The sequence below is a fragment of the Gymnogyps californianus genome, chromosome 4, assembly GCF_018139145.2.
Source record: "Gymnogyps californianus isolate 813 chromosome 4, ASM1813914v2, whole genome shotgun sequence".
NCBI classification, from domain to species: domain Eukaryota; kingdom Metazoa; phylum Chordata; class Aves; order Accipitriformes; family Cathartidae; genus Gymnogyps; species Gymnogyps californianus.
This window is the reverse complement of record NC_059474.1, coordinates 67,481,578-67,496,084: the sequence shown is the minus strand read 5'-3', so window position 1 is coordinate 67,496,084 and position 14,507 is coordinate 67,481,578. Positions and strand designations below refer to the sequence as shown.

The 14,507-nt window shown below is 35.8% G+C and overlaps 1 protein-coding gene across 1 annotated transcript in view; it reads right to left on the bottom strand.

Annotated features, from left to right (window-relative positions):
• Window positions 1–14,507, bottom strand: part of IQCM (IQ motif containing M) — a 106,282-nt gene that overhangs the window by 74,732 nt on the left and 17,043 nt on the right. Inside the window, 1 exon segment of the mRNA XM_050896410.1 lies at window positions 7,509–7,623. Coding sequence (XP_050752367.1) covers window positions 7,509–7,623 — 115 coding nt within the window.

Here is a 14,507-nt window from a genome sequence, read left to right as displayed (position 1 = left end):
CAGCTGTCTGAGAGAAAACATGAGAAAGAGTGGACATAGAGGTGCAATAAGCATACTATCTGCATAAAACCTCAAGAGTCGTTCTCCAAAAATGAATTTCTGGGCAAAGATCCAACACTACAGTAAGTGACTTTGCACATGTCTGGGTATAAATGTATGAATTCAGAGCAAGATAGATACTTGATAACTTTCTAAGTTACTTCAAATATATTTTAGTAATTCACACGACATTTCCCAAATGCTATCAAGACATTGTCCAAGGGATTCTTAGGTCCTCCAGCTGTGCTTATCAGTACATGATTCTGATTATGAGCTGACAACAGAAACTAAAATCCTACTATGCATGTGATCAGTATGTGCCAGGACCAGATCTCTGAATACCTCTGGTATTCCCAAATCAAGTTTCAAATACTTACAAGTATTGTTCTTTTCAAAAATGAACACTTTGAGAAGATAAACCTTTGATCAGCAGACTGCTACCCATAAGGCTTAATACATCTGAGTGAAAACTATTTTTCACCTTACTTTCTTAAGTATTAAGTATTCTTTCTTAAGTAAGGTGTATTTTATCTTATTTTTTTAAAGTAAGTTGACCCCATAGCTTGAAGTATGTTCCCTTTTAACAATAAGGAAAATCATATCATCAACCCCTGAAAAGTGGGAGGTGAGAAATACATGCAAAGGTTCTTTACAATTTGCACTCCCCAGGCTATTTGATACACTGCTATAACAAAGGAGTCAAATGGCTTTATCTTCTCAGAATCTTCCATATAAAACAGTGCAGTGAAGCATGTGTTTGACTCGGAATGAGCTGTTCCCACTTCACACTATGATGAGCCACTTGCCAATTGAGTTCAGTCTCCTGCCTCCCACTTGCAAAAGGAATTTAATTGGCTGTTACAGCAATCTGTACTCTGATACGGTTGCTGAGAGAAAAAAAAACCAAACAAAAAACCCCAAAACTATCTCATCTGAAGACCTCATGTAGTATTTTTCTTCCACAGCCCTCTACTTGTGCTGGTCCACCATCTCAGTGTGTAGCTACCCTTTGAACAGCCATTCCTCCTCCTAGATTTCCAGTTTTTACCTAGGGCCATCCAAAAGTTCACAATTCTTTTCCTTTACTTCCCAAACTACCTTTCAAGTCTCCAGTATGTGGTCCAGTAGGTTGCATATGCTTTCATGTGAGACTACCTCCCCCCTTTGAATTCAAAGTTTTATTCTGCCTGAGGCAAGGGTGGCCTGCAATAAAGACCTTGCTTCCACTTCACAAGCCACCTGTTATCTTCTTCGCCAACCTGCCAACTCCTCTATTGCTTCCCAGTCCTGCTGCTCCCCAGCCCACTGTGCCATCTGCACAGCAGGAATTCAGAGATAAACTTACAAAGTGTTAGAAGTCTCAGCTTTGTCTCAGAGCCGGTGCTGCTTTGTGAGCAGAATAATTATTCTGGAATAAAAGTAACTTTTATTTAAGAATAATGTCTGCATGGAAAACTGCTCCAGAATCAGGGGTAGCAAATTAATTTATTCCATTCTAGCTCTGCTAGTCTGCTTCCTCGTTTGTACAGGGCCCAAGATCTATTTGCAAATACCTTAAATTTTCTTACTAGGATAGGATATATATGGATATAATAATTACATTAATCTACAAAAAGAATGAAAAATTACTCAAAATATAATTTAAAAATTTCCAGCAATTTCTGAAAGCAACATTTCCAGCATTTCTGAAATTGGGGAGAAGCTGAAATGCAGGACTCTGATGACTCAAACAACTGTTAAGACTTCTGTCCCAAAGTTTAAAAAAAAAAAAAAAAAAGAACTTTTGCAATAAGACCACAGATCACTGCAGCCCAGAAGAAATTGCACTAAGAGTGTCATATGAAAGACTGGAAGAGGTGACTAGGTTGCAACCAGAGAAAAAATTCAGCTCATCTATTATTGTTAGTGGTACCACACCACAGAAACTCAAGACCTTAGTCTTGGTCCCAGTGCCCCATAATGCTGGACACTGCTTAAATACAATAAGCATAGAACAATTACTATCTCAGATAATTCACAATTGCAGTAAAAATCAAGAGACAACAGAGGAATAGAGACAAATGAAGTAACACAAAGAAACAATGAAGTGATTTTGATTGGCATGACACAGAGTTGTGACAGTACATCAGGAGCTTAATGGTTGTTACTTTAGAACAGACAGTGTGGTAAATGTTAATCTTGAGAAGGAACATAAAGTGCATTAAAGAGGTTGTTTTGGACTATCTACAAAGAGTTTCTGCCAAACCTACAAGGTAGCACAGGAAAAACACTTGCAGTTGCATGCTGGAACATTGAAACTGGCATCATTCATCAATGGGAAGAATAGAAGCTGATCATTCTATTGTGAATCAGAGATGATAGAGTGGAAAAGGATGTTTCATATTTTGTTCAATTCAGATTATTATGGTATTCTGTCTAAACTAGTGAATTTGAACCATGGAACCACTTTGCATGATAAACAGTAGAACGCTTTATCAGCCTTGAATCATAATGCAGAAATGGGTAATTCACAGCTAGCTTTGAAAGAGCTTTCGATTTAAATAACTGTCTCCTATTTTAGGTCAAGTGCAAAACCATACTAAAGTGCAAATTGCAAGCAAACCAAGCTATCTCTTATCTCTTAAAACACCACAGCTATATTCTATGTCCTCCCAAAGAAAATAAATCAATAATTCAAAATAGTGGCATTCTGGTAACGTAACACCTTGTCTACAACCCATTCTTCCTCATGTGTCTTTTGGTGAAAGATTTTACTAAGCGTATTTTAAAGTTTAATGAACCATTCTCACTTTTTTTGTTTCCATTAATTTTTCAGAGAGTACACGAAAGCCATTCTGAAACAACAATACCCCTTGTTTGTAGATGTAAGCAAAGCTACAGGCACTTTCTGAGCACACTCACTGTTTTATCCAGATTCATAAGCTACAGTGATCTCTGTTGCCTTTTCTCATTAAAGAAAATGCAATCAGACATGGAAATACTCTGCAAGGTGATTTTCTTTCACATGAAATGTTCAGTAACAAAGATGTCTTTGTGCATGACGTGCTTTCTACTTCTTCTTCCTCACTTCTTGTCTGCATTTTAATCCAGGTTAGCTTTTCTTCTTGGTAGATTAGACATTGTAGCTGGCTTTAATCAAATCAAAATGCCATGAAGCAAGCACATAAGTTTACATGCTAACTTACCTACCAGGAACATGGGTATTGCAAACAGAAAGCTGAATTAATGTTGAAAATAATTGAAAGGATGTGCCCTAGATTCAGTTGTGAAAACAACATAACTGCATTGGCAATACAGGCCTATCATCAAAGCCCTTTTGAGAAGGTAGTTTAGCTATGTTTACCTATACAAATAAAGAGTACTGTCCTGTCTTTGGATAATGTGTTCATTACAGGCTCACTCATAACTTCACATGACATTTCAAGATTTTGAAGTTCAATTGTGTTATGTTGCAGAACAAAATCAAGAGATTCTACACAATGGCTAAGGCATTCACTTGTGATGCCAGAAACTCATTGAATAAAATGCCCTGAATAAGTCAGCAAAGTGATTTCAACTTCACTTTTTCACAGCCTACCCCAAACCCCCTCTGCATGCTTGGTTTCATGAGAGGGTTAGAATTTCTATTTTTCTCCTTTCCTCCCCACTGCAGATACTCTAGGCCTGAGAAATTCGTCTTGACAAAAATGCCATTGAAACTCATTTCTGGGGCGAAAACTTTTCAGCTGTAGAGCTTCAGGATTTGCCTAAAGTCAGGGTATATTTCTCAGTCATTTGCTCCTTGTAGAGGAAATGCTGGCTTATCCTTGCTGAAAAAACCACTTTTGAATAAGCACTACACAGTAAAGTCAGCCCCTGTTCCTAACGCAAGTGTTTGCAGTGTAGCAGGAGATACTCTAACTCCCTAAATTCCATAAACTCACCCTGCGACAGTTTCTCAGCAATGTCTGCTCATGACACTTAGTCCTTCTTTTTGATCCTTCCATCCTTCACACCAAGCAAACTTAATAATCAAGAAACTCTTTATTTAATAAAAGATAGGGTCAGGCATTTTGGTGCAAGATTAAAAACAACACACTACAAATAAATATAAAATGCAATTTCAATTTAGACTTAATGATCTGGTGACTCTCTAGGCAAGAGGTAACCTGTTTTATGTAGACTCCTCAAGACTCTTCCATGCTGTCAAAGCTGAAAATTTACGGCATTCAGCAATACTTCTTCTGAACTTTATTCTTGATCTAAAACTGGACAAGGACACTAATTCCATCCCATCTGATTTTTATTTCTCTTTTTTCTATTTTTTCCGTACTATTTTTTAAATGTGAGTGTAGTCTGTGGACTTTTCACTCTTCCTCAGGAAGACTTCCTCAGAAAGGTCTGCACATCATCACCTAGCAAGAGTTACTTCACTCCATCATTTCATAAATCTGCAGGATTCTTCATTTAACACCTTTATTGCAGCTTAAATGATCTTAACATAAATTCCTAAGACATTCCAATTGTTAGAATACTCTTAAGGCTGAATGTTACATTTTGCTTTTAGCCACCGTCAGTCTAAGCTTGTAGTAGAGACTAAATATGACATCTTTGGGCATGCCATTAATATTGACAACAGACTTAGGAATACAATAGTGTCATTGAACTATCTCTGGAGACATGCTGTCACTGTCCCTGTCCCTGTAATCTTGAATCATTTTGACTGATCAGTGCTGTTTAACAAAACATTTAATGAAATATTACTAAAGATAAGATTATTTTGGTAAGTCTATTCCATACTGTAAACTAAATTTTAGACTTTGTCTTTACTGATGAATGTCATCCAAAAGATCTTTAGATAATCACACTTTCTAGTACAGTTTTCAAACCAGAAACAACAATATGAGTCACCAATTTGCAGCTAATTTCTGAGGCCACTTGTAAAATACAAAGTTTAAGATGGAGAACAAGTAAATCTCGAAACACAGCCATGAGTTGTTTAGTATGCATAGGTGCACAGTTATTTACCCTTTCAAACCTATTTTTTTAAAATACAATAAAAAATTAATTTCTTAGCTATGCTTTTTTTTACATTAAACCAATTCTAACTCAAATTTAGTTCCTAGCTGTGGTTTCTCATTATTTGTAAGGTGGATAAGGAGCTGAGTAAAGGAGAGTGGTGCACTGATCTAAACAAGAAACTATGGGCTAGCAGGAGGTTACTGGTGGATTTCCTCCAAAATCTGTGTCACTAGTGAACTTAATAATACTGGCATAGAATAAGAGTGTACCAGTGAAGTGACACATAGTTGGAGTACAGCACCGATAAACCTGGAAGATCAAAGGGTCATATAGGAAAAGAAGAACTGGATGATACTGTAGACTGGAGTTATAGAAACAAAGTGAACAGTAAAAGTACCAGTTTATAAATTGATTAATGAGAAGAAATTCTATACAAGTTTTTTAGTTAGAGATAATGGTGGAGGAGGAAGACCTGGATGTCTCAGCAATTTCCAGCATGAAAATAAGCCATAGCTGAGTAGAAGTGAATTTGATCCTAAAAATATCAGACGAGGAAAAGCTTAATGCTACTCTGTGAATTGTTATATTCTGTATCACTGTGGTCACTCAGCATTCCAACAAGGTGAATTCTGACTGGTTAAAGTGCAGAGAAATGGCTGTTAGGACAATTAGGGCAATGAAGAGTGTCTCATATGAGAGGAAAAAAGTATTTTCACCTTTTTCAGCCCAGAGAGGCAAAGGCTGACAGCGGACACAATTGATTCAGGCAGTAGCAGGTGTAAAAAGTCAAGGAGGGAGAAGAGCTATAAAACCAAATGGCAATGTTGACAAAATAAAGAGTAAGTACAAACTGGCCTTGCCTAAATTTAGGCTGAAAACTGCAGGTTTCTGACCACCAAAGGAGACAAGAGTTGTTTTTCCATGGAAGTAATAGGAGCAAAAAGAAAAAAAAAAATTAACTAGGTGAAAACTAGTGCTTAATAAATATCTAAATGGCACAGTCGCCTACAGCAAGGTCCTGGATTCATTAGGTGAAAATACTCTTATCGGTCCAAAGCCAATCTCTTTGTGAATTAACTGACTGTTAGGACAATTTACAAAGAGAAATGAATTCCAGTACAGAAAGAAAAATTCTGGTTTATACAAAGGCTATGTTCATAGTGTTTTCCAAAGAATACAGAGAACAATTATCTGACTGTATCTATCTGAGGATGACTCATTTAAAAGTAACTATCATTATAAGACGCTTTTAGGGATAACATCTTTCAATTGAAGAGGTGCTAGAATTTCAACGGCCACTATCCAGAATCCTGTCCAACTCATTTTAAGCTATCAAACTTTATCTCTTTTTTTATATTCTGCTTTATTCACAGATAGATGCTCCTTTTTAAGAACAAAAGAAATATTTAAAGAAAAAAGAAAACTTCCGCTTTTGTTTCTTGCAAGCCTTTCAGTCTTCACAAGTGTTTTCCAACAGGTTAAAATAGGTTTAAAATTATTTTATTAAATAGTAGGATCTATTAACTTCTAAGGTCAAACAGAAAACTTTAAGTAGGGAAGTTACCTCCAATAGCTCTTTTCTACCTTAAATTACTTTTAACATTTAATCTTTGTACCTCAAAACCATATAGTTTCTAAATCTTGTGTAGATTTAGAATGTGCAAAGTTTTGTTAAATGTTTCTGTTGCTTTCTGAGCCTTACTTCATTTTAAGGATATGAATTTGAGAATCTGTAAACTTTGCAGTGTTCAGTATTTTTCATAAAATATTTGTTAAAATTGCTATAAAGATATGATAATTTAAATTATCCAGTTTCTGCCTTACATTACATGAGGCTAGATCAAATAATTTCAGCTTTATTAGCCCACTGGGGCAAAAAGCTTACTTTTCTAGATAGCGTGTTGTAAAAATCAAGTTGGTGAAACAGTGAGATAGCCATGCCATGAAGATGCGAATACTGGAAAACAAATATCAGTCTACCTGTCCCTCTTCTTAAAGAAAGGGTATATCTAGATAAAGTTATTTCAATTTTGACATTAGCCTGTGTTATCTAACACATGGTGACTATCAGCATTTAAGTCTGTGTACTCCAGAAATCTAGATGTACTGTTTGGTTTAGTTTAAAACAGGGATCTGTTCTTTATATGATGGTCTGTATGTAACATGTCATATGTATATACATAATGCAATAGACTTACATTCATGGAAGTTCTACTCACGGCAGTGCACCAATACTGAAGCACTGCTTTGTCTATAGTAATGGACTCATAGTGCTCGTAATAATGTAAGGATATCTGGTAAACTGAGAATTTTCTGGACCCAAAATCATGGCTACTGCTCCAACTATAAACTTTGTTTCTCTGTTTTGATAACAATATTGTTTATATTATAGATCACTGATGTAGAAAGCAAAGTTCATTACTAAAATGCAGGAATTTCTAATGTACGCAGAGCTGATCCTTCCCAACCAATGCTTGGTCATTTTACATACCTCCTTGCCTTTCATGCTTTTTTGCCTTGCTTGGCTGTACTCCTTCACAGGATTTGGTGCAATCATGCCTCTCCAGTCCTGGTATACTTTGCCTGTTGGGAAGATCAGTGTGTTTTTGAAAAAGATGTTGTTTATCCAAATTACTTCACGTGATCTATTTGTACTCAAGCCATTGGATTAGTAGTTTCAGTTCCCAGAAGTGGGGTTGACCTCTGCTTCCTACTGGGTCAGTCAGGAGTTTCCAGAAATCACTTCAAATATTCTTAAGTTCATTGGCTAGATCAATGACAACAAAACTAGTAAAATCTCAAAAACTGCATCTCATTGCATAGCTTTTAATAAAAAGCCTAATTTTTATCCAGATATCCTCCATAGAAAGGCATAAAAGCAGCTCTGCATTCTTCCACCCACTTTACCACAGAGAGAATTAGCATAGTTTCCTGTTCTTCTCTTCAAGCATGTTGGCTGCAAGACTTACTGTTCTTTCATCTCCTGAAAATTACCTAACTGAAAAGTACATATCTTTTCAGATCAGGGCTGAAACCAAGAACAGGGCTGCTTTTGAAGGTATTTTAAAGAGCCTGTCTGATTTCTTATCAAACTACAACTCCACCACAGTCAGTATGAGTGCCTTGTGTCAAGTCACAACTTAGTTCTTGCTCTAATGTGATAATATACTCTATCTTCAAAATATTCTGAATGGTAAAATGCACATACACTACATTATTTTGTAAAAAAACCCCTTCCCTATCAACTTCAACTGCATTGAATTCCTTGTTCCTATACAACCTTATTTAATGAAAATGCATGCATTACTTAAAATCATGAATTGCCAGCTTACATTGTAAGATAAAGTACTTCACTATAAAGTTCTCAAAAACAATTAGATCATCTAATGTTTTTGTAGAAAAGAATGATATACAAGTTATTCCATCAGATGGTAGTGATTGTTATGTTCTGTATATAATAATACAAATTTGAAATGGTAACACACTTAACCCATACCACCATAGTTTTGATACTGATGGGAGAAAGAATTTTCTGCTCTAGATTTTAAAAAGAAAATACAACCTTGACTTCAGCAAGTGCACTGCAACACCAGGGAGATCAAAGGACATTGATACCTCTTGCAGTAGATGTGACCATTTCAGAAAAACGGAATCAAATTTGGCTAACGAAATGAAAATCTTAATCGTGCCAGTTTTGCCCATTACTTACGTAACAATAGAAGCCGCCTTTTACTGAAAGCGGCCAACAGTCCTTCTTGTCCAGGACTCATTCTCCAAAAATAGCACACACTAAACACTTCTGAGAAAAATTTTAATTGCAAACTGTATAGAGAAATCTCTAATCAACAGAGCTTCTTCTCCTCTCTAGATTGGCTGGTCTTCAGTCATGAAGTTTAATGTCACTAGTGCATTTTAGTGTTACAATTAATAATGACTAGCTGTTCTTGATATTTTTACATTTTGGTATCAATAATTTCATTAAAAAATGACCTCAAAAAGTAATTGCAGCTTTGTGAAAAGTATGGGGGTTTATTTTCTCTTTTAAAAATCCCTCTTGTTTTTCCATTAGGAACAAGGGAGCACATGAAGATGGAATTTCCTGATCCATCTTTTCTTTACTACTCAGCATGCCTGAGTAGTACCTGTTTAACACATACCTGTTTAACATGTACCTGTTTAAGTGTCCCTTTTTTGTAGTATAGTCATCTTTTCTGAAGCTTTTTCCAGGTAAATTTTGTCAAGGCCTTGGACTGTAAAAGGGCCATTCTGCTTCTGCCACATGCTTTTTGGAATGCTGTGACCAGTATTGCACACTGTATTTCAGAGGAGGCTGCATCGGTAATTTATGAAGAAACTTTATTATTCTTTCTGCAGTTGCCATATTAACCCTTAACAACATAATATGCTTTCTTTTATTCTCCTGGTCACAACACTTACATTTAATAGCACATGAGAGCTTAGCCTTCTACGCAAAACCAACAAAAATTCTGTCAAGGATTCACCGATGATAAAAGATGAAAAACACTAGGGAAAGATGACAATGTAAAGAATGCTGTGATACAATGGTTAAGACTCAGGCCATGCTTATCTATTTTCCTATTCTGTCAGATACGTTCTGCAAGCTCTGCCAGCCTAGGAGTTGCCATCGCTGCCAGCTAGATCTAGCATTCTCTCTAATGTAACATAATTTTAATTCCTGCGGGGAACTGATGGTATTCTCATGGCTGCTACCAGGAGAGTTGAGTTTCCTAACTACTAAGTATTTAGGACTGAATGACGTCCTAGACTATATTTAAAAAAACCCACAGCAAATTCTGCTCTATATTTGATAGAGCAGGCACAGCATACCATTAGGAAACATGCAGCTAAATGATGTTGAGTTAAGCCTCTACATGTGAGAATGAACAGGATTTAAAGATACATCTCTTTGTTTTGCACCTTTTATTTCTTTGGTTAAGGACGTTTCTGCTTAGTGGGATGGATTTTACAACTTCTAACTCTGTGAACACCTAACTCAGGGAATCCACTGCAAAGTTCAGTTGTTTGAGTCACTTCTAAAAACAGAATGTTGTCTATTGTCTGTATTTGCATTAATACCTCCTCTATGAAGAGAAATTATATTTGAAAAATGTCTGAGACACCTAGGTATGAAAGACAAAGGAGCCGTGTACTGATCACAGGCAAATATCTTAATGCAGAGACATTCAGAGATCACAACATATTGGGGCTCTCTGCTTCGATTGTTTATTCCCGCAGCTTGGGAATGGGTTATGCACAACACCATTTACCTTGCAGCCTGAGAACTTAATAAATATCAGCAATATCAAAAGAAGATTGGTGAGGAAAAAACAATGAGTTTACATCGCTTTGCAATTCCAGGAACCAGTGAGTCAAAATTCAGTTTAAAAAGGAAATAAACAAATTAATATTCTTTATACCTTCCCAATTTCTCTGACACTTATTGAACTTTATCAGGTCCCAAATTAACTTCTCTTCTGAATTCCCTTTGTGCTCCATTTTGATGTCAGGCATTTTTATCTAGCGCTTTCCCATAAAGAACATTTCTGCAAGGTCAGCCAGGAGTGCTTTTAACCTTCATGGACCCTTTTTAAAGTCAAAGGTTGTTGCAGGAATCCTGTGAAAGATACGTCTATGTGATCCAACAAATGGGTGAGAAAAGCCAGAGTTTAAACCAAGCTTCTCACAAAAGCACTCTTTTTCCTAGTTACCATTTCACTCCAAAAATGAGTGCGTGGAGGGAAGAGGAGGAAGTTGATGAAAATTCACAGCTAGCTAATGCCTTTTTAAATAGGACACTCATTTTTAATCTATAGTACTTACAAGCAATAATTAGCTAGAATATAGAATTAGCAGTTCATAGTTTATATGTATAATTTAAAGGGAGGGGCTAGTTTAATAACTTCGTGTTAGAGAATTAGTGCAAAGCATTTCAATTTTATCTATAAAGTCAGTCTATAAGTGCTTTGAAACAGTGAACAGGAAAAATAGTGGCCAGGTTCTAGAAATATAAAGCAGTCATAGAATGCATGAGGTTGAAGTTTGTATCCACTTTGATGTCTTTTACGCTGCCAGGATAGCATAAATAAGATTGTGGCTCATCCGAGCACCAAAATAGGAGATTGCACTCCCTGTATACATTGCAACTTCCATTACATTTATTTTAAATAAAGTTGCATAACAAGAAATAAGTATTTTCTGTATGTCTCCAGTGGCTGAGGCTGTAATAGAATTAGAATATTTTTATGCAACTCTATATAAATTTATGTAAATGTTTTATGTATATTTATGTGTACATATAGTAAGAGATTATATACATATATAAGAATTAAAAGTACAACTTCAGAGCAGCCAGAAAGTATTTAAATATTCCAGAATAAACATAATGTTACAATGTCTTTGCAATTCTCAGGTAATATAAGATATAAGAGCATTCAAGATCTCATTAGAAACTCGTAACATTTAAAGATATAATATCATGCTAGTGAATTCGTTTGTTATGAACTATTTTTGTTTTCAAAACGTCATCTGAAAATATTTGCTGATTAACTTTTTTCCTTGACATGTGATTTGTTTGGGGCAAACTTTAAAAGTATACAAAAACTTAGCTATCTGTCTAATGGAATTTTGAGCAATCTAAGACCTTAACTCCCATATGGATCAATAGAACAATTAAAACCTGATGGGTTTTCCTAAAATATCCAGTGCTCAGACTGCATTTTGACATGCCAAAACATTAGTAAAGTCTGACTTTTTAGCCTCAGTTTTGGTCTATTTTGTGAATGTATTAATTTTACTTGCCTTTTTTGATATGCAGAATGCAAACTTTCCAGAATGGGAACTGCCTGTGCCCATGCGTAGGTACAGCAGCTACCAATGCAAAAATTACTGTTTCTACTCCCAACCTCTTTCACCTCCAAGCTTCAACCTTTGTCATTTCTACTCTCAACTTTCACCCTATGCTAGCTCCTTTGGACTGCTGCAATTTTACTTTACAGTTACCTGCGTAAACCAGATTTAACTAACACACCGTAACAGTCCCCATCTTCATTTTCCCTTGCAGATATATACTTAGGCTACTTCAGAGCTTGTTAAGAGTTTTCAAATGCAAGAATTCTGTTTTTGTAGTCTAAACAGTATAGAAATTCTCAGTTTATTTTTTATTTCTACTGGTTCACAACTTTCATTTCTTTTTTATTGATTTACATGTCATTGCAGACAAAGCACTTGTAACACTGAAATTTGTTTTCTTTCTACTAACCTCTTTTTTTCAACAAAAGGAGGTCTGTTACTCTTCCTAATAGTGCAGTTACTGCTGGTAGCACACTTCCAGTGCCAAGCAGCCAATGTAAGATGTAATGATTCATGGTATAGAAATAGCTATTGAATCGACACTAATTGTACTTTTGGTGTCAGGTTCAGCAGCAAGAACAAAACCAATTCCCACTACCCCACAGAAGTGGAACTGGTCCTGCCAGACATGGGATATTTTCTAGAATTCATTTGTTGTGTATCATAGCCACTTTTTTAAAACCTGGTTATTTAAAATAAAAATATATTCTGCATTTCTTTTCATTAAAGTTTTATGAAACATCCTTCTATATTCTAAACAAAGATACATATTTAGCAAATAGTTCAGTATCTTTGGAAAAACATCAATTTGTTTACTAGGAATGTACCAGACAGGCTGTGAGCAGAGAAGAATAAGGCTCTGAAAGTGCACCCACAAAGGTTTGCTTTTCAGGGTTGATATTACAAGTAATTAGCTTGACATTTAATAAATGACATTTCTAAGAACTGCTAAAGCTGACTTAACAAGCAAACAGAACAACCTTGTTTTGTTTAGGAAAGGTAGCTGCATTGTTGCACATTTTATGTAAAGTGTTTTTGCCAGCTCATGTTGAAAACATCTACATGCATGAAATACTTGAAATAAACATGCTCTCTGCAAACTGAACTTTCTATTATGGTGTTGTCTGCTTAGCACAAACCCTGATAAAATGTCCTGTGGTAAAGCTGCTATATACTGCAACTGAGCGGGCCCATACTAGAGTTATAATAAATTAACCCTCAATTAAAGTTGTGTGTTTTTTCTAAGCGTGTTTCAAATCATAAACAAGTCAGACTCTGTTTTACATTTTAGTCAAAAAAAGCAGAAGATATGTTGAAATTATATGTCCTTAAACTTTTCCTAGGCTTTAGAATTGAATTTGATATTGGCAAGTAAAACAATCGCTTTGAAGAATCAAGAATGCATGTGTTTGTTAGTCTGGTTATCCCACCCAGAGGACAGATTTATTTACATGCAACACATTTCAAGGGCACTTAGAAAACCACAGTAATTCAAGAAATACATCTGAAAGTTGGTCTTATTTCCTGCTTGTGTTAAGAAGAATATTAAGTGTTTACATCATGATGGTCTCATCAGCTTTATTTTTGTGCATTAGAAATCTTGAAATCTCTTCCAAGTACCTGTGGTATCAGAGTACCATTTACCCAGTTCAGCTGCTTGGTTAGCACACCCACACCTCACCAGGGAAGGGAAAGGAGTCTTCAACCCGAATGGCAGAAATCTAGTTATAAATAAGGTTCCCATATAGCATTTGCAGACAGCATTTTTGGCAAGCCTGGGGGTTTTTTGGGTTGTGGGGTTTGGGGTTTTTTTGTGATGAATTGTACTTCACTGGTTAAACATGGGATGAGGCAGATCTACAAAGCTATCCTGTTTAAAAGGAAATGTGAGCAAAGCCACTGACCCTTTTTTTTTTTTTTTCCCTAATGCCAGAGTTCAATGATGACACAGTCTTCTGAACCAAGCAGTGGACCTGTCTTGGGACAGTATTAGTTTGTTTGAGATCTGGACTACATAATGTATGAAAGAAAGACAAAATGTGAAATTCTGGAATGAGTGAAAACAATGTCAAATGTCCTATCTTCTATATTCTTAAGATTTTGGGACAAAAGGAAACATATGCCTTTTTCTCTTTCCTTATTTCTTCACTAATTCCTTTTATAACCTAAAAGAAAAAGATTGTGAGCTCCATAAACACAGAAAAAAATTGAAGGTATAAGAAAAATATATTTTTTTAGCAAAAACAAAATAAATCCTTAGACAAGTGATACTTTCTCAAGAAAACTTTCATTTCTAAAAAAGGGAAAAGCTTAATAAAAAGAACAGTTCTTAGTTTGCAGCAGTCTTGAAAGAGCAGAAACGTAACCTGAAAAAATAAATTAATATAGAGTTTTCCATTGCAGTGTACAACTAGTGCTTGCAAATAATGAAAATATTATGCCACTACAACGGCTCACTTTCACCAAAGTGATATTGGATTTACAAACAAAATAGAAGTTACACTAGCATGCACCTGAATAGCTTGGGGGTCCCTCACTGTCATTGCACTGGCACAGGGACATTGATGGAAGACGGCCCTAAAGTTTCCAGTTCAGAA